Genomic DNA, 22673 nt, shown 5'->3' on the forward strand with positions numbered 1-22673 from the left:
AAGCTTTCAGCGCTCTTTAAAATCATGTGAGTTGTGGATATGTTTAGGAAATCGTGCTTTTACAATAACAGTAGGAACATGCCATACATAATATATCTGTAATCCTGAAGCTGAGCACCCTGGCAAAGAATCACAAAGATTATTGACTCAATATTTTAAAGATTAAAATACATATATATGATGGTAAACTATCCTGGTATGACAACAGTAGTAAAACTAAAAACTAATACAAAATTTAAAGCAAGTAAAAGTCCCAGCCCCCTCAATATTACATATTAACAATATAATATTTGTAATGTAATGAACAAGAGACTATTGTATATTTATTTAAACAAGAGGTTTAAACAGAAATGTACTCAGAATTAATTAGTGGCCCTAATGCTTTCAGAATATTTTTATTGCCTGATTGATTGTACACATAATTTATGTGTTCTCATTGAGAACAATTCATAGTAACACAGTAAGTTCGCTTTAAGCATCCTCTACATTCCTGGTCCTTCAAAGATAACCATTGTTATAAGTAACTGTTGTTCTAGGTGTCTTTCTACATGTTTGTAAACGTATGTATGTGAATAATAATGAATCTTGTTTTGTGTGTTTTAGTAGCTTTTTAAAATGTTATCATACTTTGTCTGCAGCTTGCTTTTTCACTCTGTCTTTTAAATCTTTCCATGTCAATACTGATAGATATGGAGTGTAGATTCTATATCATTCTTCACAACTGCTGAATAGTATTCCATATTATAGATATACAGTATTTATCAGATTTTGGACACAAGGTGTTTTTCCCCTTATTTCCCAATTTTTCCATATTACAATGTGTCAGAACATTTTTATTTGTCTCCTTTTGCAATTCTACAAGTTCTTCTCTAGGGTGGAATCTATTAAATGAAAGGACTAGGTCATGAGTATTTAAAATTTTAATAGATACTACCACATTGCCCTCCAAAGTAGTTGCACCAGATTCTACTCCCAGCAGTGTATGAAGAGTTCCTATTTCTTTCATTCTCACCAATACTTAAAATTATCAGCACTTGAAAATATTTGATACAATCAAAATTATAAATTTGTGCCATTCTGAAATTCCCTGATTAGTTAGTACTAGGTTGAGCATCTTTTCTTATGATTATTCACTAGCCTGTTACATTTTGTCTTCCAGGTATCCTTTGCCCATCTATATTGGGTACTTTACTTTTGTCTTACTGATTTCTAGAAGTCCTTTAAGATTATAGATATTAAAGTTTGTTCCATGTTTCCCATATTTTTCCCTGTTTATTTAAAATTAATTATGAAATTTTAGCTATAGTGAATTTTCAGTGTTAATAGAGAGATTTGTCAGTTTTTTAGAGTTTTAGCTGTTTATATCTTGTTTAAGAAGGCTTTTCCTATCCCAGGATAACAAATATGTTTTCTGCCTGAGTACTGAATGAAATCCTGCACTCCTTTCTGCCCTCCCTCAGAGATACTCTGGTTATCTTGTAAGAATTTTCACTGTGCTGTTACATACAAATATATGTAGCCATGGAATGTGTCATTCAGCCTTTTGTTTTATTTGCATAAATGGCTTATGTATATATAATTCTTCAGTTTCCAATTTTCATTTAATATTATGTCTTGGAAATCTGTATATGTATGTTCTCACATATAAAACAAGCTCAGTGGCATTTGGGCAGCAGTTCTTTTTCATGATAAATTACAGGACATTTAGCGTCTCTGGCCCTTCATCTGTTAAAGTCCAGTCGTGTCCCCTGGGCCTTCGATAACCAAAAGGTTAATTTTACCCACATGTTGCTGGGTGCCTCCTAGAATGTAAGACCATACCTAGCTGAGACCCATTTTTTAAAAACTGCATAGTACTCTGTATTACATAATTTCACTTACATTGATGATGACCATTTCATTTATTTCCAGTTTGTTCGATGATACATAATATTTCAGAGAGCTTCTTGCACAGATAGATAGGCAGTATTATGCAGCATGGCCTGTGAAATCAGATCATCTAGGTTAAATCCTAGCCCAGTTACTTCCTAGATGAATCATTAAGTAAGTCTCATGCCATCTCTAGGCTTCAATTTCTTCATCTGAAAAACAGAGATAATAATAGTACCTACCTTATAGAATTGTTGGAAGGATTCAATGAAGTAGCATAACTTTTAAAGTATTTGAAACAGTGCCTCATATTGTAATTCATGCTTTGTGAATATTTGCTCTTATTTATTTTATTATTATTATTGTACAAACTGAGCGCATCTTATGAATTGCTAAATCATTAAGATGTATGTTTTTAATTTTAATAGCTACCAAAGTAGAATAGAAACTTAAATGCCTAATAAGTGGGAAAGGATAAAACTGTTATGGCACATAGAGTTAGGGTGCTGTACAGCCATTTAAAAATAATGTTTCTGAAGCAATTTTTATGATATGAAAAAACAACTAAGATATAAGTAAAGAAAACAGGACACAGACTCTATATATAATGTGATCTTAATTATGTAAAAAATGTAACTGGAAAGCAGATGGGAAGGAAATACACAAGTGGTTATTTCTAGGTTGTGAGAGTATAATGCTTTTTGTTTTCTTCTTTATAGTTTTCTAGACTTTCCAAAATTTCTTAATAAGCATGCATTACTTTCGTATTATCAGTAAGTTAAGTATAATTGTAATATACATTCTACTGTGTGATCTGCATTTTTTTTTTTTTTTGCACTTTGCAACACAATGTATTTTCTAGTAAGCAAATTAACTGGTAAAAGTCAGAAAAATTGTGGGGGGGGGTAGATTTTAAGCTAATATTTCTATGTATAATTTTTATTTTATTATTTTTGTTCTTAAAGTTCTTGCCCTATAGTTACTTAAAATCTACCAAAGTATAAAGACAGTTGACCAAAATATGTGTCCTCATTTCTGGTCGTTTCTCTTGGTAGCACCCCAGCAGTCAGTGACTACTCTAGAATTGCTTTGGGTCCTAAACGGGGTCCATCAGTTACTGAAAAGGAGGTGCTGACATGCATCCTCTGCCAAGAAGAACAAGAGGTGAAAATAGAAAATAATGCCATGGTATTATCGGCCTGTGTCCAGAAATCCACCGCCTTAACCCAGCACAGGGGAAAACCCATAGAACTCTCAGGGGGTATGTATTGTTTAATAGATGTCTTTTTGAGCATTTTTTTTCTTTCCTGTGTAATTAGAAAAATTACTATCTGAAAGAAGTTTGGGAATGAGGTTGTATTTAGCCTTATTTGGTCAGATCTCAATTTACCCATTTGTAAGATTCTTTAGTTTTTACATACCAAGTTGGCTCCTTTGTCTATTTTTTAAATTTTTGGTTTGCACAGGGCTACATTGCTCATTCTGTCTATCTATCCTTCCATCTCCATTTTGTTTTCCTGAACCTTTTGAAAGTAGGAATTCATGGCATTTCATCCCTAAATGTTTCCATGTGCATTTCCTAAAACTAATCTATCCAGTATTCTATGTCTACCATACTGGATATAACATTTAAGAAAATTAATAATTCAGGAATATCTTTTAATATAAAATCCATATTCAAATTTCCCCCAACTGTCCTCAAAAAGTCTTATTTTTAGCTAGACTTTCTTTTCTATTTAGGATTCAGACATGTTTCATATGTTGCTTTTGTTATGTCTGTTTTAATCTAGAATAGTCACTTGCCTTTCCTTTTTTTTTTTTCATGATAATAAGTTTTTTGAAGGATGCAAACTAGTTGGTTGTCCTGTACAGTGTTTTACATTGAGGATTTGTCTGATTGTTGCCATGTGATTAGGTTCTTGTTAAAAATTTTCTTGGCTGGAATACTAATTAGGTAATGTGTTGTATTAAATAATTCTTACATCACATTAGGAGTTAGTTATCTGCTTTATTTTTTAAATACCTTTGGAATAATAAAAATTAAAAAAAGGCTAATTTTTTTTTAATTAAAAGGATCTTTTATTATTACAAAGCTATTGGAAAATACAAGGAAGCAAACATTTTACTGTATTACCATATTTATACCACAGTTGTGAAAAAAGGCTAACATTTAATGAATAGTGCTTTATGTGTATTCACTCACTTACTCCTCACAACAGCCCTATGATCTAGGTATCAATATTTGCTCCGTTTACAGATGAAGAAATTGTGCTTGAATCATAGAATATCACTTCACCAACTAAGATAATGCAACTTGAAACCTAATGAAACCCAAATAATGCAACTTGAAACTTAATGTTAAGATAAAAATGTACATTATAAATATTAGTTGTCATTAATCCAAGCTAATCATACCTCAAGTCTAGCTTTATGTTTTCCTCTTTTTACTTAACTATTATGAATATATATCCCACTACCCTGATATTCTTGAACATTCCTAAGAAAGTTTATGATTAGAATGTTAGAAGTGATAACCTCTTTTTTATTTGGTTTCTTTTTATGATTGTGGAACAGATGAATATATACCTCATATTTTGTCTTTTTGTGTCAGAAACCATGGACCCACTTTTCATGGATGCAGACTTGGCATATGGAACTTACACAGGGAGCTGTGGTCACGTAATGCATGCAGTATGCTGGCAGAAGTAAGTTGTCCTTCTGACATGTTCTTGAAAGAAGCTAGGAATATTGAAGTTCTCTAAAGGCCACAAAAAGGCATGTTTTCTCATGTCTTCTTTTCTTCTTATTTGAATAATTGAAGCAGTTTTAATTATTAATTTTGTTTGCATGATACTCATTATAGTATCACCCTTTGAAATTGGTGTGTAAAATTATCAACTTAAAATTTTCACTGTACTTTCTTTCCCAAAGGAATTAGTCTTTCTTGATCAGTATTTGTATAAAAAGTAGTTATCTTTATAAAAATCTGATTCCCCTCAAAACATACAATAAAAAATACCTCTGAGAGAATAGGACATGAAATTCTAGTTATATGTCTGGAAGAGAGAAAAATGCAGAAATATTTTTCTTGGGAAATATTTTATATCAGGTTTACCTTTTTGGCATCAGATTAAAATACATAATTTTCCTATAATTGTATTTACTACTTTGCTTGGTCATTGGAAACAGGGGGACATAGTGTCTGTATTGTTTATCTCCATGCTGTTGAGGCAGGAGACAGTTTTATCAATATAATTCAGTAAAACGATTTTAAATTTGTTTCTGCCCTGATGTGTTCTCCAGTTTGCCCCCAAAAGAATGGGCATGCTATTTCTTCTGTAATTTGTGTATTTTTGCATGTAGATTATAAAGATGTTTATTGAGGCAAAAATTCCAGATTTTATCACTTGGATTAGAGCAAAAATACATGTGGAGTTTCGAATGGACCTGTGTCTTGGGATTTTGCAGGTATTTTGAAGCTGTACAGCTGAGCTCTCAGCAGCGCATACATGTTGATCTTTTCGACTTGGAGAGTGGAGAGTATCTTTGCCCTCTCTGCAAGTCTCTGTGCAATACTGTGGTCCCCATTATTCCTTTGCAACATCAGAAGATAAGCAGGTATATTTAAATTAATGTTTTGGTTAATTTTTTAAAGTTGTCTTTAATCTTTTTCATTGTGACTGTTTTGATTATCAGATTATGAGTTTTTCTTTCTTTTTTTTTTGCAATTTAAAGTAACATACAAATGCATTTTATTACTTGGATTCAACTTTAAAAATAAGATAAAAAGCCCCAATTTTTGGTTCCTAAAAGAACTGGAATGTTAATTTACTTGTCTACATGTTTTGTATCTTTCTTCTAATAGCCATTAAAGCAATAGAACTTTGCTCTCTATCTTAGCGCTCACAGAAGGAAAAAAGTTGCAAAGAATATCTGTTCCTTTCTTACAGTACTTTGCCAGCATTAGAGTTGCTATTTGGAGTTTGGTTACTCTTCAGATCCTTGTATTATTATTTTTATTCTATTTTCTAAAGACCCAAATGCTGTAGTTGTACAGATATGGACAAAATGTTAACTATAAATGTAAATGAAAACAATAGGTTTGTCTATGAATAGTTTTTTAGTGTTCAGAATAAGTTTTTAAACTTTTATATTCTGACCATCTGTGAATGGAGCTTAACAGCAAATAACTATTAGTTTTTTATGACAGCTAGAACACTTAATTGTTTATTTCAATAGTTTAACGATTCTACGTGATGATAACACGTATTAATATTTATTATTGTTGCTATTAGTTTTTTTAACTCAATGAATTTGTAGTGATAGATCTTAGTTTTGCTCAAGAAAATTATTTTATTGATAAAAACTTAACATGTTTCCACAACAAAAGAGTTAAAGGTTGTAGGATTGGCAGTCAGGGCCAGTAAGTAGTTGCTCTGTCTCTACTATTCCATGTCATTAGAAAACACAATTTTGAATTGTCTTCTACTTAGTGTACTAGGACATAGAATGTCATCTTTTAGGAAGAAGGTGTCATCAGAAAGATTTATCTTTTATTTGTTGACTAACATGTTGTAAGCCTTCTACTCTATAATATAGTTTTTTTATTCTCAGTATAGTCTAATGAAGTAGATACTGTTAGTCCCATTTAAAGATGAGGAATTGGAGACTGTGAGTGGTTTTTACTTGTCCCAAGACAGACCAAGGATTTGAACCTAGACCTGACTCTAAAGCCTCACCTAACTATACACAGGTTGGCTAGTGGTAGAGAGCTCACCTGTCAATGCAGGAGACCTGGGTCCGATCCCTGGGTTAGAAAAATCTCCTGGAGAAGGAAATGGCAACCCACTCCAGTATTCTTGCCTGGGAAGTCCCATGGACAAAGGAGTCTGGTGGGCTACAGTCCATGGGGTCACAAAGAGTTGGACATGACTTAGTGACTAAACAGTAGCAATAACCACAACCATAAACAAAAATAAATCATAATAAAATAAACTAACAACTTCTTGTTAACCTCTGCAAGCCTATTTTACACAGTGGTTTCCCAAGTAAGAATTATTAACATGTAAATTATTTTCTAAGGAATATTCAGCACTTTCTTTCCTTGATATCTTTAAGAATAGGATGTTTCAGGGCAGTCCTTTCTAAAGTTAGACTGATCCTTACAGGTAGGTCTCTTCAAGCCCCAGGACACTTGTTGCAACAATTTTAATCTGTAGTAACAATTTTGTTACTTAGGATCTGAAAAACATAATTATACATAACATTTTTATTAGTCATTTGAGTATAGTGGGAATATATTTGCCTCTTTTGTTAGAAAGTCATTGTGAGTATAACCTGAATCCCATGGACAGAGGAGCCTGGCAGGCTATAGTCCATGGGATCGCAAGAGTCAGACATGACTTAGCAACTAAACCACTACCAAGATACTAAAGTTAAGAGCATATAAAAAACTTTATCAAAGCTAATAATAAGCTAGCATTTTTAAAGAAAATTGATTATGACAAATCAGAATATACTTTCATTTCTGAGAACTGAAAAAATTCTTAGGTCAAATTTGTGCCCAGAGATAAGAATTTTGGCACAGTTCATTGTATATTTTAACTTCACTTAAAACTATCCTTTAAGTAAACAAATTTCTACTTTACAGTTCTTTTTAATAACACCGTTTCTGGTCCGCCTTTGTTGTTAGTTTGGATCAAGCACCTGTGCAATGGAATTTGTATTACAGAGAAGGGAGACCAACGGTAAACATATAAATACGGACTACTGAGTACTGAGAAATAGTGTGAAAGACTAAATTAGAAACGTAAGAGCCAGAGGACAGACCAGTGTGTGAGGTTCTTTATAGACCGGGTCAACAGGGAGCTCCTCTCTGAGATAGTAACATTTGTTCTATGTTACCGGTTCTATTCTCTGAGACACCAGTTCGCTTCTCTGAAAGAAGAGAATTCTAAGCACAGGCAACACTGAGAGCAAAGACCCTGAAATAGGAACATAGCAGCATGATGGAGACATAGCAAGAAGGCAGCAAGTTCAAGGCACTGTAAGAAGGCACTTGGGATGGAGCAAGCAGGGCACCAGATCTTAAGAGGTCTTATGAGCCAAGATTGGAAATTAGAATTGTGTTTTATGTGTAATGGAAAACCATTGGAATGTTTTGGATAGGGAAGTGATATGATCTGATTTACATTTTTAAAATATCTTCCTGGCTATTGTTTGATGAATATAGCGTAACTTGGATTAGGGTAATCATGAAGAGATAGAAAGAAGTGATCAATTTGGGATACATTTAGAAAGTAAAACCTAAGACTAGCTGATAGATTTGAATGTGGGGTTTGAGGGAATCATATATACCAGTGATGACACCTAGTTTTTGACTTGAGCAGCTGAAAGGGTGATTTCACTTACTGACATTTATCTATTGCTTCCAGGAACTGGGTTTAAGGGTGTTATCTTATTCTTTGTACTTTAAAATTTCTCCTCCCTCCCAAAACTGCATTTTTAGACACATGTGTTTCTATGACCTAAGAAGCTAATCGAGGAGTTTGGCTTTTTCGTACAGTTATTTATCCACAGAAAAACCCTACAAATTCAGCTTTTCAGTTTGACTTGTGCCAATGGCTTTAATAACTTTCAAATATCAATTTTCAGTGAGAATACAGAACCTCTTGCTCAAGTTTTGACCCTGGAACGATGGATACAGACTGTTCTGGCCAGAATAACAGGTTATAATATGAAACATGCTAAAGGTTTGCTTAAAATTATTTTATATTTAGCTGCGTGAGATTTAAGTGTCAGAGTCATTAGTTTTTAAAGTACTTTTTGTTCTAACATATGGTTTGCAAATACAGATTCTTTAAATACTAGGAAATAGAGATTTCTTTAGGCCAAGGGTAGGAAGTAAAAATCTGAGGAATGCTTAGTATAGGCAGTGAGTTTCCTGGGGGATTTTGTCCCTCCTTTATTCTCCAGTTTTGACCCTGGCATAGCCTGAGACACAGAGCTATGCAGTGGACATGAACAGTAAAAAACCCAGAAGAGATGCCGTCTTTCTAGCCAGAGAACTTGAGAAAAAGCTCCTCAGAAGCTGGAGAGTATAAAGGGAATTCCTGTTGCATGTGTTTTTCTTTTGTTTTTTCTGTTTTGGCTCTTTCCAAGGCCATCTCCAGTCATGGAACTGCACTGCCATGGTGGCCACGTAGACATCTAAAATCCCAAGAGAAAATCAGTCTTACTGGCCAAAAGAACTGGGAGAAATGGGACCGCTGTGTTCCAAAAACTGCAGGGTGAATCCTCTTTTCTTTTTTTAATTCCCAGTTAGTTGTTTTTGTTTTATTTTAATTTATTTTTTTGGTCTCACTGGTCAGCATGTGGGATCCTAGTTTCTTGACCAGAGATCAAACCTGTGCCCTCTGCATTGGAAGTGTGGAGTCTTAGCCATTTCTTTGCCTCACAGCTTCATCCCAAGGTTAACTCCAGTCATGTGAATCTGCATGACAGCACAGGGGACTATAAAGCTGAAAGAAATTAATCATTTTGACTAGAGGAAATGGGAAACAGGGCCCCTTGCAGCTAGAGAGAATAGGGGGAAATCCCAGAGAGGAGAGCGCTATGAAAAGGAATCTCCTACTTTTGAGACCAACACAAGTCCTGAGCTCACCTGCAACCTACACAGGTGCAGAACAGGCCCAAAGAAAGGTAAAAACAGCTTTGAGACTGAAATTACATTAGACTACCACTCAAGTCCCAGGCTAAGTTCTGAGTAGTACATGTACTGGCAGACCCAAACAGCTTAACAAAGGCTCTGAAAACTAACAATGGAACCATCACTCAGAGTGAAACAAAACTTACCGAACCTAATTGGGTCTGTTGCCTACTAGAACAACAACAAAAAAAGGTACATTTTTCCAGAGACTTTTAATACAAGCCTGTTTTTAATGGATCTTCAAAATATCCAAGACCCTGATGCTGGGAAAGATTGAAGGCAGGAGAAAGGGACAGCAGAGGATGAGACGGTTGGATGGCATCACCAACTTGATGGACATGAGTTTGAGCAGGCTCCTGGGGCTGGTGATGGACAGGGAAGCCCGGCATGCTACTTTCCGTGGGGTCGCAAAGAGTTGGACATGACTGAGTGACTGAACTGAACTGAACTGAATCCAAAATTACTCAAGGTACAGAGAACCAGGAGGATCTGACCAACTCTCAAGGAAGAAACAATCAACCAAGTGCCAATCCTGAGATGTTTAAATGTTGAACTTTTCAGACCAAAAGTTTAAAGCAGGTTTATAATCATGAAACATAAATTAAAGGTGAACACTCATGGACGTGAATGGAAAGACAGAAGTTCTCAGCAGAGGGGAAAAAAAAATATATATATATATAGAAAAAGGACCAAACAGAGATAATTGAAAGAATGCTATATGAAAAAAAAAAATTAACTGAATGGGCTCAGTAGTAGAATGGAGATGATGAGATAAGAGTCAGTGAATTTGAAATTAGATAAGGGAAATTATGCAATGAAGAATTGACAGAAAAGTGATGGAGAAAAACGTATAGCCTTAGGGACATATGGAACCTTCTTTTGTTCCCTTTAACCCAATGTTTGTGTCATTGAAATCCTGAAAAGAAAAATGATGATACTGAAAAAATATTTGAAAAAATTATAGTTGGAAACTTTACAAATTGGTGAAAGAGTTAGATTTATAAATTTAAGCTCAGCAAACCTCCAACAGATAAACTTAAAAGCATACCTACATAGGTCATACCCAAACTTCTGGAAACCAAAGATGAAGAATCTCAAGAACCACCAGGAAGAAAGCAACTCATTGCACTTGTGGAGATGACAGTCTTAATTTTGAAGAGGTTTAGTATTCACCCAAGGTCTTAGTAATAGTCACTAGCAGAGCTAGGATTCAGACCCAGGCAATTTGCCTCCAGATCCTGTGCTGTTATTCACTAAAGTATGCTGCCTTACTAACAGAGTACTATGCATTCACCAAAAATAGAAATATAAAGGGACAGTTACTGATGTGGAAGATATATATGATCTATTAATGAAAAATCAAGATACACAATAGTGCTAGGTATTATCCTTTTAAGAAAAAAAAAATCTATATGTGTAACATTTATATGAAGAATAGAAGAATATCACCCTCATGCTATCTGATTATCTGGGTGGAAATATTTTGAATGATTATTTATTGCTTTAGCATTATCCAAATTTTCTAAAGTGATTGTATGTAATTTATAAAAGTTTAAAAAAGTATTTGTCACACTAAACTCCCATGATTTATTTTTCTTTTTCCTTTTAATTTGTAAGGAGAAAACCCAACAATTCCAGTCCTGTTTGATCAAGGAATGGGTGATTCTACTCTTGACTTCAATTCTATTCTGAGTTATGGAGTTCAGTCTTCGTAAGTATCTAAACAAGAGAAGTTTGTAAATGGTTGTGAAAATAAGAATGAAGAACAATTCTTCTTCCTTCCTTCTTGAGTTATTTGTGAAAGTGTTTTGTTTATCCCATTTTTATCTTGTTGCCCTCTACCTAGAGTAATATGTATTTAATATGTGTTAGGATGAACCATGCCTATAATTAACTATTTTTAACCAAAAAAAAATGCTATTTTTATATATTTCCACCTATAGGAAGAGCTGAATTTAAGAGACTTAAGTTAAAGTCACATCTGACTTGCTCTGTGACTTCTGAAAAGTTTCAGGTCACTCCACCCCCACTGCAGTTCATTTTCTTGTTTGTAAGATTGAGATAGTGGTCTCCTAATTTACCTCATAAGGTTATTGAAAAGATATTTATGTGAAGACACTTTGAAAAATATAATGTATCAAAATCAGATACTATTATTTAATGAATAATATCTGAGGTTCATTTTTCTAGTTGTGATCCTTGCTTACGTTGTATATCCCATCACTACTAAAAATACTTGTTACTTGTTGCAAATAGAAGTCCAGGAAACCAGAAATTATCATTGCTAGTACATGGATTATTATATATACACACAGATACACATACTCCCCTATCAGCACAAAAGTACTTCTTGGTCCCTTTTCATACACTGAAATTTGTGTCAGATATATTTCCTCTAATTTTTAATCCTCTCTCCAACCTGTTCTTAATTTGGACCTCGACCCTTTCTGCTGTGATCATTTACTGCGTCTTTTACAAGAAGTTATCTGGGTCATTACCATTTTGTCAGATACATTTTTCTACCCATAGGAGTTACAGTTCTGCTTTCACCATTTTTTTCTTAATGAATAAACCTTCAAAAGAAGTTAAATTCTTGCTTCAGTACCTAAGTGGACTTCTCAGTAGGTAGCCCCTTTTACTAAATCATTATTTAAATTTTTCTTGTTTTATTTTTAGGTTTAATTATTCTAATAGCATCAAGGAAATGGTCCTTCTCTTTGCCACAACAATTTATAGAATTGGATTGAAAGTGCCTCCTGATGAAACGGATCCTCGAATCCCCATGATGACCTGGAGCACGTGTGCTTTTACTATCCAGGCAATTGGTAAAGCCTATAAGAAAACTGATTTGGAGCTTTTATAGAAACAGAACTAACATTGGATGATCAAAAATTATTCCTTTTTTCCCACCCTAATGGCCTGGAATACTTTGACTTGTTTAAGGACTCTTGGTATATCGGTAGATTAGGTGGCATGATGCCATTTAGTTTGAGGATATTTTGTTTTGATCTCTTTTAACAACAAAAATGGGCATACGTAACAGAAAACTAAATATACTTGAAAGGGACAGCGTGAAGCAAACTATATGTAAAAGGTGGCAGTATAACAATGGAAGATACAAGAAAAAGCAAAGGAAGGAGAATCAACCCAGAAATATCCAGTAATTTTTATTTCTTTTACACTTTAAGAGGGAAAAAAAGGTAAACCAAACCACCTAAAAAATTACCAGGAGAGAGAAAGGAAGACTGAGATGGTCAGGAGAAAGAGATTAACAGCAAGAAACCTCCCAAATCTGAAGGGAAGCCTACTGTTAGATTCTCCGCCGTGGTGAAAGTTTCTAAGAGAAAAGTGTATCAAATCAACAGGTTATTCACCTTACATTTACATGGTCTTATCTCTCATTAAAGCTAGGGGAAATGAAGCAGTGAAGAATCACTCAGATTTTTAAAATAATATATTTGCTTATGACAGTCACATGATAAGAGTACTACATGAAAACCATTTAAGAATTGTAATTCTTTCATATTGTCTTTAAGCCAGTTTCAGATTCATTTTCCAGTATTTTTTGAAAGTTGCTTTTAATGGTTCTACCACATTTTCCTCATTTAAATAAAGTTTTGTAAAAGGACACTGTCTCTTGATTTGAAGCACAAATCAAGTAGCACAAATCTACTTCTTTCACAGACCCTTTCTGCATGCCAGCATTAGTCCCTGTGAACAGATTTAAGGGGTCATTCCCAAACCTGTCAGACTTAAATTGCGGGTAAAAAATAAATACACAGGTTTATATTTACTGTCATTAAATAAAATGAGAAAAGGGGAAAATGAGGTTTAAATAGAATCTGAACAATTTGATATGAAATTTAAGCATTCTTTTGGAGTTATGATCTATTAAATATCTGCAATTGCCAGTAAAGGTACTTTTACACTTGACTGTTTGGGGAACACAAGCATTAGGAATTGGAGGTTTTTATTTAGGCATTGAACATTTTCAGAAGCGACAGTTTTGTCATAGAATGGATGAGAAGTTCATTGGAGAATAGGACTGACTCTTCATATGTGTTTCTGTAACTTAGTAATTGGAAATTGTTTGGTTAATAGAGTGTTATATTGTTTTCACTATAGGGCTTTTTCCATCCAGTGGATATAAGGCTCTGCTTTATTCCTACTTATCTTATTGGCCAATTTATCTCACTCCCTGTGGGTATGGAGAGACATATGCAGGATGTGTCAGCAGTTATGAAAAATAGTTGAGGAATCAAAACAGAGGGTCTTTTATTGCTGTCCATTCAAAAATGAGAAAAGAAAAATAGGAAATAAGCCTTCCAGCCTCATAGATGTGTTTGCTGCCAAAGATCAGTAAAAATAAGAGTAATTCAGTAATAAATACCCTAGCCAACAAGGCAAAATATATTTCTGAGCTGATGGGTTTTTTGTATTTTCAACTTCACCTTGTTCTATCCTATAAATCTAATTCTTTTTTAATAGTGCTTGAAAGAACAATAAAGCTACTTACATTTGTTTTATGTATGTTTTTAACAAAATAGGTTGCAACTATATTTTAAAAATTAATTTTTTTTTTGCAGAGAAAGACAAATACTGTATGTTTTCATTTATATGTGCTATCTAAAATATGAAACAAATGAACCAATATAGTGAAACAGACTCACAAAGGACAAACTAGTGGTTACCAGAGGGGAGAGCAGTAGGGGTAGGAGCAAAATAGGCGAAGGAGGTTAAGAGGTAAAGACTACTAGGTGTAACGTTATAATAAGGAAGTAATATAATACTTACACGGAAGTAATATAATACACGGAAGTAATATACTACCTACAAGGATGTATATTTAAAGTCACAAGAAAGTAATATAAAGCACAGGAATATAGTCAATATTTTATAATTACTTTGTATGGAGTATAATCTGTAAAAGCATCAAATTACTATAAACCTGAAACTAATATAATATTGTAAGTCAACTATACTTCAATTAAAATTGTTTTTTCTTTTTTGCATAGAAGAGATGTGAAAAGGAGGATAAATGAAGCAGAATGCTTTGTTTTTCCCAAGTGTTCTTTATGATTGCTCCAGGGGCTTTATTATTTATAAAAACAATTTGTCCATGATCTACATTGCCTCTGTAGTGTCCTCTCACTCAAAAATGTGGAAATCTTGGCATAGACTTAAACATGAAATTCTGAAGGGGAAAAGTGCAAAGCATTTTTCTGTTTGGTCAAACATAGAATTAAAGAACATCTGATAGACAGAAAACAAGTATACAGTTGTAGCAGTATTCAAAATTTATTATTTTTATTTTTCTTGCTCTTTGAGAAAACCTCTTGGGAGATGAAGGAAAACCTTTGTTTGGAGCACTTCAAAATAGACAGGTACGTAGTCCAACAGGGTACACATGGTGTATTTTTTTAGGGAGTCCTTAGTACATTTACCATTTTAAAAAATCTTTATTCATTTCTTTTTCTGTAAAAGCAGAATTCTGTTTTGGTTTTCCTTAAAGCTACTTAAGTCTCATAGGAGACGGAAAGGCCAACATTATACACTTTGGAGAGTTTATTCAGTCTTGGAGGTTAAATGTAATTCACAGAAAGATTTCTGGTGATACTTAGTTATTTTTTATCCCCCTCTCCATTTATTTCCAAATCAGAACCCTAATGTCTCGTATATCTTCCTTCTCACTAATTTTGCATCATCATGTAACGTTAAGTATTAATATTGGCTTAACTCTGGATAAATCTTCATACTGAACTCCAAAATAAAACTAAGCCATGACTCCTTCATGGGCAGATTCTGATTCTATGTAACTATACTCCTGCCTCAGGCCTAAGCCTTATAACTTTGGGGACCCTGCAAACAGTACTTAAGAAGTATGCTCAGTAGCCCTGTGAAAACAAACTGGGCAACTGAGGATTCCCTGGACCACTCACCTAGCCATTTTCCTCTTATTTTCTGACAGCTGGCCCAGGGGACTTGGAGTCCACGACGTGCTTCCCTAGAGTTCCCATCCTTCCATCTGGGAAGCAGAAGATTTGTTCCCTGAATTCAGTGATTTTCTGCCATCATTTTAGAATTTCTACAAAGACATGTATTTACACAGGCCTGAATAGAATGATGTAGGCCAGGCATTTAAGAGAATGACTCTGGGGGAAATGAGTACTTAAATGAGATTGAGATGATTGCATCTTTAATACTTTGTCATGGGAAAATCTATTACAGAATTCAGTGAGGTCATAAAACTTTTTAGAAGTATTAAAAATATTGTAACTAAATTTGCAGTAATGTAAAGTATATAGTAAGTCTACACTAGTTCTTACAGAGTGGGATTGGTTTATACAGTGAATGATTTAGGTCTTTCATCTTCACTTATCTTTTTATCTTCCCTTCTCTTACAATCTAGCATAATGGTCTGAAAGCATTAATGCAGTTTGCCATTGCACAAAGGATTACCTGTTCTCAGGTCCTGATACGGAAACATCTGATTCGTCTTCTATCAGGTAGAGTCTTTTCGGAATTATTATGTTATTTGCATGTCTTTCCCCACTGCATTTCTGGCAGTGTATTAGGAAACAACACACTACACTAATGTCAGACACTCATTACTACAACCTTACAAAAGGAAAAACAAAAAGAAAACAAAATACATGGTTGCCCTCTAATACCTGCAGTCTTATTTTTAAAACCAAGTGTTTTCCAAATGCTGTCAACTTGTATCCATTATACCTGCCCAAGGGCTTTGTGCACCAACATCTACGATCACTAATTTCCTTAGTATTAATCACTAGTATCTCAGTATGGCTAGAAAAGAGAGCAGTAATGTGGATAGATCATTTTAAAATATCATTTTTCTGGTGTGTATCAAAGTCATATAAAAATGATAGAAGTGCTAATTATGGTAATCACAGACTGTGGGTCCATGCATGCCTTTTTCTTTGAGAGACAGGTTATAACAGCTGAGCTGGGTTTTTTTTTTTTTTTTAGATTTGAATAAGCTAGAAATTAGCTAAGCTCATGTGATGGTCTTACTCTGAAAATAAAAAGAAAAATTAGAGGTTATGCATAGAAGAATGATTTGACTTTCACTTTGATTATCTGCATTTCCATTTAGGTATTTGCACCACAGCAGCTCCTTTGCATCTAAAATAGGTCAAGCTTAAAAAACCCACTTTATGTCTTTTTGTTCATAAATTAAATATGTCACAGGTAAAGAGGTTTAAGCTTACAATTCCTCGGTATGTTTCTACCAAATAAGAGAGCCATTCACTCTTTTTAAGGTTTAAAAGCATGCATAGTTTTTTTCTAGCTAGAAAACAGACTTTGTTTCCCCAAATTGAGCAGCTATTTTACCCTGAAAGTCTGTTGAAACAGGTCACCTTCCTCCTTGTTGAGTCTCACAAACTTCTTAGGGAGCTTCTCCTGGGCAGCTTTCTGTCACTCTAATGACATGGGGGTTCCATGGCGCCATTCAAAGCTGTCACCTAAGTTTCATTAGAACTTCCACCGTGCTAACCTTTATATTTTCAAGTTAATTTCCAGCTATCTTCTGAATTAACCTCATGCTAATAGTAATCTAATCTTAATGCTGTTCCCTAACTACACACTTAAATTTTTTTTTCCCTTTTTTCATTTACTTTTCTTCTTACTGATCAGTTGCACAGGCCCAGAATTTTGCACATATTACACATGCTTCTCGTTCTTAGGACCTTTTCCTATTGTTAATAGTTTATCCTATTTGCTTAGTAGTATTTTGGTTTTGCTCTTTTTTAATTTTTGTTATCTGTTTTCATTTCAGTTATAATTTGGATACCTTGTTTTACCAATATTTCCAAACAGTTTTCTTGCTTTTACACTCATCACAGATATGGGATTTGTAATATTTGTTGATTGTTGTTCAGTCACTAAATCATGTCCAACTCTTTGCAACCCATGGACTGCAACATGCCAGGTCTCCACATGCCTTCACTATCTCCCAGAGTTTGCTCAAATTCATGTCTGTTGAGTTGGTGAATGCTATCTAACCATCTCAATGTTTAAAACACCTCAAAATAAATACCAAGCAAGGAGACTAATATCATCACAGATGGCAGAAACTGAAATAATACTGCATAATGTCTAGTTGACAGTAACTAATAAACTTGATGTTCTTTTGCTCTGTAATGTATCTTTGTGCCTTTATGTAAAAGTTTGTCATGTGAAAATTTATTAGCAAGAACATCTTTATTTGCAAGTTGTTAGGGCTGTAAACTCTGTGTAGAGGTACAAGATATGGTCCCTGCCATTGTAATACTCATGATTGAATTGAAGAAGCAGAACTTCTGTGAAAACTCACACTATAAAGTAGACAAATGCTAGATGTATGGTAAAAATATGTGCTTCACGAATTGAGACAGAAAGAGATCACTCTGGGGGCTCTGCTGTTTTTTTGCTCTAACAGGGTATATAAAGATACATTGAGAGAAACAGAGATAGCATTCCAAGCCTGGAGCACAATTTTAACAGAGACTGAGGATGTAGGAAAGCATGTGGTATGTTCAAATAGACAGGGCTGATAGGAATAGTGGCACCTATAAATAGAGAAGCACGAAGTTGTTTTGATAAAAATAGGTCTTAAATGCCCCAGTGAGAAGTTTGAACTTTAGGTTATTGGGAATTTTTGAAACATTTTGAACAATATTATTCTAAGGCTAGATATTGTATAGATTGGGTTGGGAAAAGGAAAAATTAGAAGTAACATATGTATCTGTATATAGTAGCATACTGGAGGAGGGCATGGCAACCCACTCCAGTATTATTCCCTTGAGAGTCCCACGGACAGAGGAAACTGGCAGGCTACAGTCCAAAGGGTCGCAAAGAGTCGGGCACAACTGAAGCGACTTAACACACACACACACATAGTAGCATAAATTAGGGAGGCAGTTGGGATGGGTAGAAACAAAGTTTTGAATTAAAATGAATAACTAGACTATTGGAAGAAATAGGGAAGTCCACAATAGAGACTGTTTTTTATGTGAAAGATGATGAATATAGTTTTAACATGTTGATTCTCCAGTAGTAATAGGATATACAATGTTCATTGCCATGTATGTGCCAGGCATTGTACAATGATGCCTTACATTGTACAAGGATCTTTTTATATAATCATGTCTTCTGACCACCATTATTCAAGGAAATTATCATTTCCCCAATTTACAGATGAAGAAACTGAGGCACAGAGAACTTCTATGACTTGACCAAGGTCATAGTAAAAGGCAGTAAAAATCAGTAAAAGGCAGAACTAGTGTTTGAACCCAAGCCTGACCATAAAATCTATGCTTTTCCTACTATATCACTTACGTTTTCCTGAGATATTTAATTTGGCATAAATGAAAGATTTTACCAGTGGAGGAAAATATGCATGCCAAAAATGAACTTGATTTCAGGGGACTTTTAAAATAAATATATTTAGCATCTGGGAACAAAAAAGTTTCACAACTGCCTGTAAGCAAAATTTGATGACAGAGTATTTTACTGACTGAAAAGTTAATAAATCAGGGCAAGGAATTAGGAGTTATTAAAATGTCCTGGGAGCAAAACGCTTTAACACTGAGAAGAAAATAAGGTAGGTAGTATTGGTTGTGTCATGAACATCTTAACTGACGTATTGGAAATATTACTGAAAAAGAACACATAGCTAGTTAATGGCAGAGCCCTGTATTTGCTTTATTTTATAGAGCCAGTATTAATAGTGTTTATAGTGGTTACTGTATGCCGCACTCAGGTTAAGTACTTTGAATGCACAGGTTGACAAACCTCCCAACAATCCTGTCTACACTAGAGGCTTTAGAGAAGTCAAGTACCTTGCCTGTGACAGTTAGTTATAGGAAGTACTGGACCCCATTTCTGTCTGACTCCAAAGCCCATGCTCTTAACTTTTATGCTTTTTGTTTAGAATCTTGGATTCAGGGTTAAGAAATTGACCTAGTCTGAAAACAATCTTCTCTCCTTCATTTTAACCAAATGATAGCTTTATTTAAATATAATTAATTCTCACACTTATATATATAAACACTTATTGTTTTGAATTCTTGATTTCACTTCCTTGTCACTCTTTCCCTGACTTCTGAATTTAGAGACTGATCAAAATCAGAAAGGCGAAGTTTTTGAGCTGTCTGCATTTCCTTCCACTCATCAGTTGTCTAGTTTTGTTCAGGAGGATTGTCTCCATCCTCTTTCACTTACCCGATTTGCATGCTCTCCCTGCTCCCCAACCCCAAACTTGTTCATATATTTAGTGTATCACAGAACATTTAGAAATGTGTAGTTAGAGGTAGGGAGTGGTAGAGAACATTGTTTAAAAGTAATTCTTTTTCATTCAGCAAGTATAATACTTATCGAACAATTTCTTATTTCAGTCATCCTAGCTTATTTACCCTTTCCTCCTATATCTTATCTTTCAACCATTAAATTGCATTCAGAGCTTTTTAGAGCCTTTTCTCAGTTTAGTTTATCTTTAGTTATGGTTCCCATATCTTAAAGGTGTGATGGACCAGTTTATCAGTTTCTGTATTTTTTTTTTCAGTTTCTGTACTATAATCCTGTTACATTTTTGTTTTAGATGCTAGTATGTTGTATTACATTTAACTGCATTGCTGTATTACTGGCTGAATTACATTAAGGTTTTTTGTTTGTTTTTCAGTTGTTCTTCCTAACCTGCAATCAGAAGCTACACCTTGCCTTCTATCCATAGATCTATTTCATGTTTTGGTAAGTGTTCAGTAAATTTTCTTTTTAAGTCACTCAAGTTTATAAGTGTTTTCCTGATTCAAATTTTATGCTCTTTGTTCAAGATTATAAATACTGATCTTGAAAGTTTAGTCTCTTTTTTCCATTCCCTTTGCAAATAGATACAGATTTGATTGAGACCATCAAAATCACTTTAAAAATGAAACCACATTTACCCTTTACTTTGTAATAGATTGTAGTCTAGTTGATTATATTTAGTTAGTGTCTGTATAGGCAGACTTTTTCTAATAATATGTTTTCCCCCTTCCCCTTTTTCTCAACTTGTTTACATTATAAGCAGTGAATAATGGTGTGAGCTGTCTTAAAATTGTTAATTATTCGTGATATGGACCAGGCCATGGGCGCATCTAGGTGTTCCCCAAAACACCTATGGTTAGTGACAACTGTTTTGAATTTCTTGCACAGTTTTTCCATCTCTGTGATGATTTCATTCCTTCAAGACAAGTTTTCTAGAGAGCCATGGTAAGGTTAGGATCATGAACTTTGTGGATGCAAGGTTAGCCAGTATCCTCTACCCTGTCGTTGTCACCACTGTCTTTTCAAATTGCTCATGGGAATCTTGAAAGGAATGCTGGTAACTGGACCTTACCCCCGATGTTATGATTTGGTTGGACTAGGGTGGGGCCCATGTATCAATGTTATTTTAAGAGCTCCCCAAATAGTTGTAATGTTGAATCCCCTAAAATCACAGAGTTGAGACCATTACCTGGAACTAGAATAAGCAGACCCAGCAAAGGGATAAATCTGTTTGATGATGGCTTTTATCCTCTGTTTATGGTATATTATATTCTAAAATATCCTGTTGAATAATTAGGAAAAAGATCGTGGTTATTTAGAAACACACATGGTGCAGTTTCTTGTATTCTTTACATTTAGTTATGAGATTAACTTGTGTTGGTCCTTTTGCTCCCCATGTTGATGTTGATTTTCTCTCATAGGTGGGTACTGTGTTAGCATTCCCGTCCTTGTACTGGGATGATGCTGTTGATCTGCAGCCTTCACCAGTTAGCTCTTCCTATAACCACCTTTATCTCTTCCATTTGATCACCATGGCACACATGCTTCAGATACTTCTTACCATAGACACAGGTAAAGCTCCCATCAATTGTTAATTGTAAATAACATTTGCCCATGATTTACTGGGAAAATTAATTATGCTTGTGGTTAACCATTCTGTATTATGTCTCTTATTGAATGATCATTCATTTCTTTACAGATGCTGTTTAAAGGGAAAGGTAGAATTGTGACAGGAATAATTAGCTAGACAACCTGATTCTCTCCCTTGCAGCTACTCTCTAGGTACACAGGGAGGCCATTTGGATCTGCTTTTCCCTCTCTTTTTTTTTTTCAGATTCCTCAAGGTCAGGGTTGGAGATTAGTCTCTCCAATGTTTGTCCCTGCCTAAATACTCTGAGCCTTTTGATAAGCCTGTCTATGAAACATTATCGATCCCTCCAGCTGGAATGATAGTACTTGGTTCATTTTATAGCATTTATCACATGGTGTCTTATTTTATAGTTATATCTTACTGCTGTTCCACTCCTTTCCCTGCTTCTCCTTGTTCCTGCATCCCTACTGTAAGTTTCTTGAATAGGGAACATTCAAATTTCAGAATCTTATAAGTTTCAAATGTTTAGCAACTTTTGTTACACCCAATAAGAACTCAATGAATATTTTTTGGATGAAAATATATATATATCCTTGTTTGAAGATACGTGGGTAATATAACATCATGGAATTGTGATATAGTTGTCCTTTTAGATTCTGCTCTCTATAGAAAGCAAAATTGGGTTTTGAGTATCAGTGGTCATTAATGGCTATTGAAAGTTCAAATAATTTAGAGGACAGATAATTAAAGTGATCTTAGAACAGTATCTAGCAAAATTAAATACAAATTTACCTTTTGACCCACAGTCCCACTACTAAGAATCTACCCCAAAGCTCTACTGGCAGAAATATGAAAGAATATAAACACAAGATAATTCATTGTAGCATTATTTGGAATAACAAAAAACTGGGTGCTTGGTTGAATAACCTATGATGTACCCATATATTAGAATGATGTGCAGCTATAAAATAGAATGAATAAGATCTACTGAAGAAGTGAGCTCTAAGATATTAAGTGAAAAAAAGTAGGGTACAGAGCAGAAGTTATAGTATAATACCTTTGTGTAAGATACTTTATGTGTATTTATGCATATATATGCTTACGTATATTCAATTTGCTCTTTTTAAATAAATGAAATGACAGAAGTATAAATGGAAAATGAAAAACAGTTACCTATGGTACAAAGTAAAGAGTACA

General features: G+C 34.3%; 1 protein-coding gene across 2 annotated transcripts in view; it reads left to right on the forward strand.

Annotated features, from left to right (window-relative positions):
• The window catches only part of UBR1 (ubiquitin protein ligase E3 component n-recognin 1), a 135207-nt gene that overhangs the window by 84479 nt on the left and 28055 nt on the right, over positions 1-22673 (forward strand). For both annotated transcript variants that reach the window (XM_043919189.1, XM_043919190.1), the window contains exons 30-39: positions 2925-3130; positions 4481-4574; positions 5338-5487; positions 8524-8621; positions 11195-11288; positions 12254-12402; positions 14906-14961; positions 15987-16083; positions 20262-20329; positions 21307-21457. In XM_043919189.1, the coding sequence (XP_043775124.1) occupies positions 2925-3130; positions 4481-4574; positions 5338-5487; positions 8524-8621; positions 11195-11288; positions 12254-12402; positions 14906-14961; positions 15987-16083; positions 20262-20329; positions 21307-21457 (1163 nt within the window). The remainder of the gene's footprint in view (positions 1-2924; positions 3131-4480; positions 4575-5337; positions 5488-8523; positions 8622-11194; positions 11289-12253; positions 12403-14905; positions 14962-15986; positions 16084-20261; positions 20330-21306; positions 21458-22673) is intronic.

Source organism: Cervus elaphus, chromosome 12 (genome assembly GCF_910594005.1).
Source record: "Cervus elaphus chromosome 12, mCerEla1.1, whole genome shotgun sequence".
Classification (NCBI taxonomy): domain Eukaryota; kingdom Metazoa; phylum Chordata; class Mammalia; order Artiodactyla; family Cervidae; genus Cervus; species Cervus elaphus.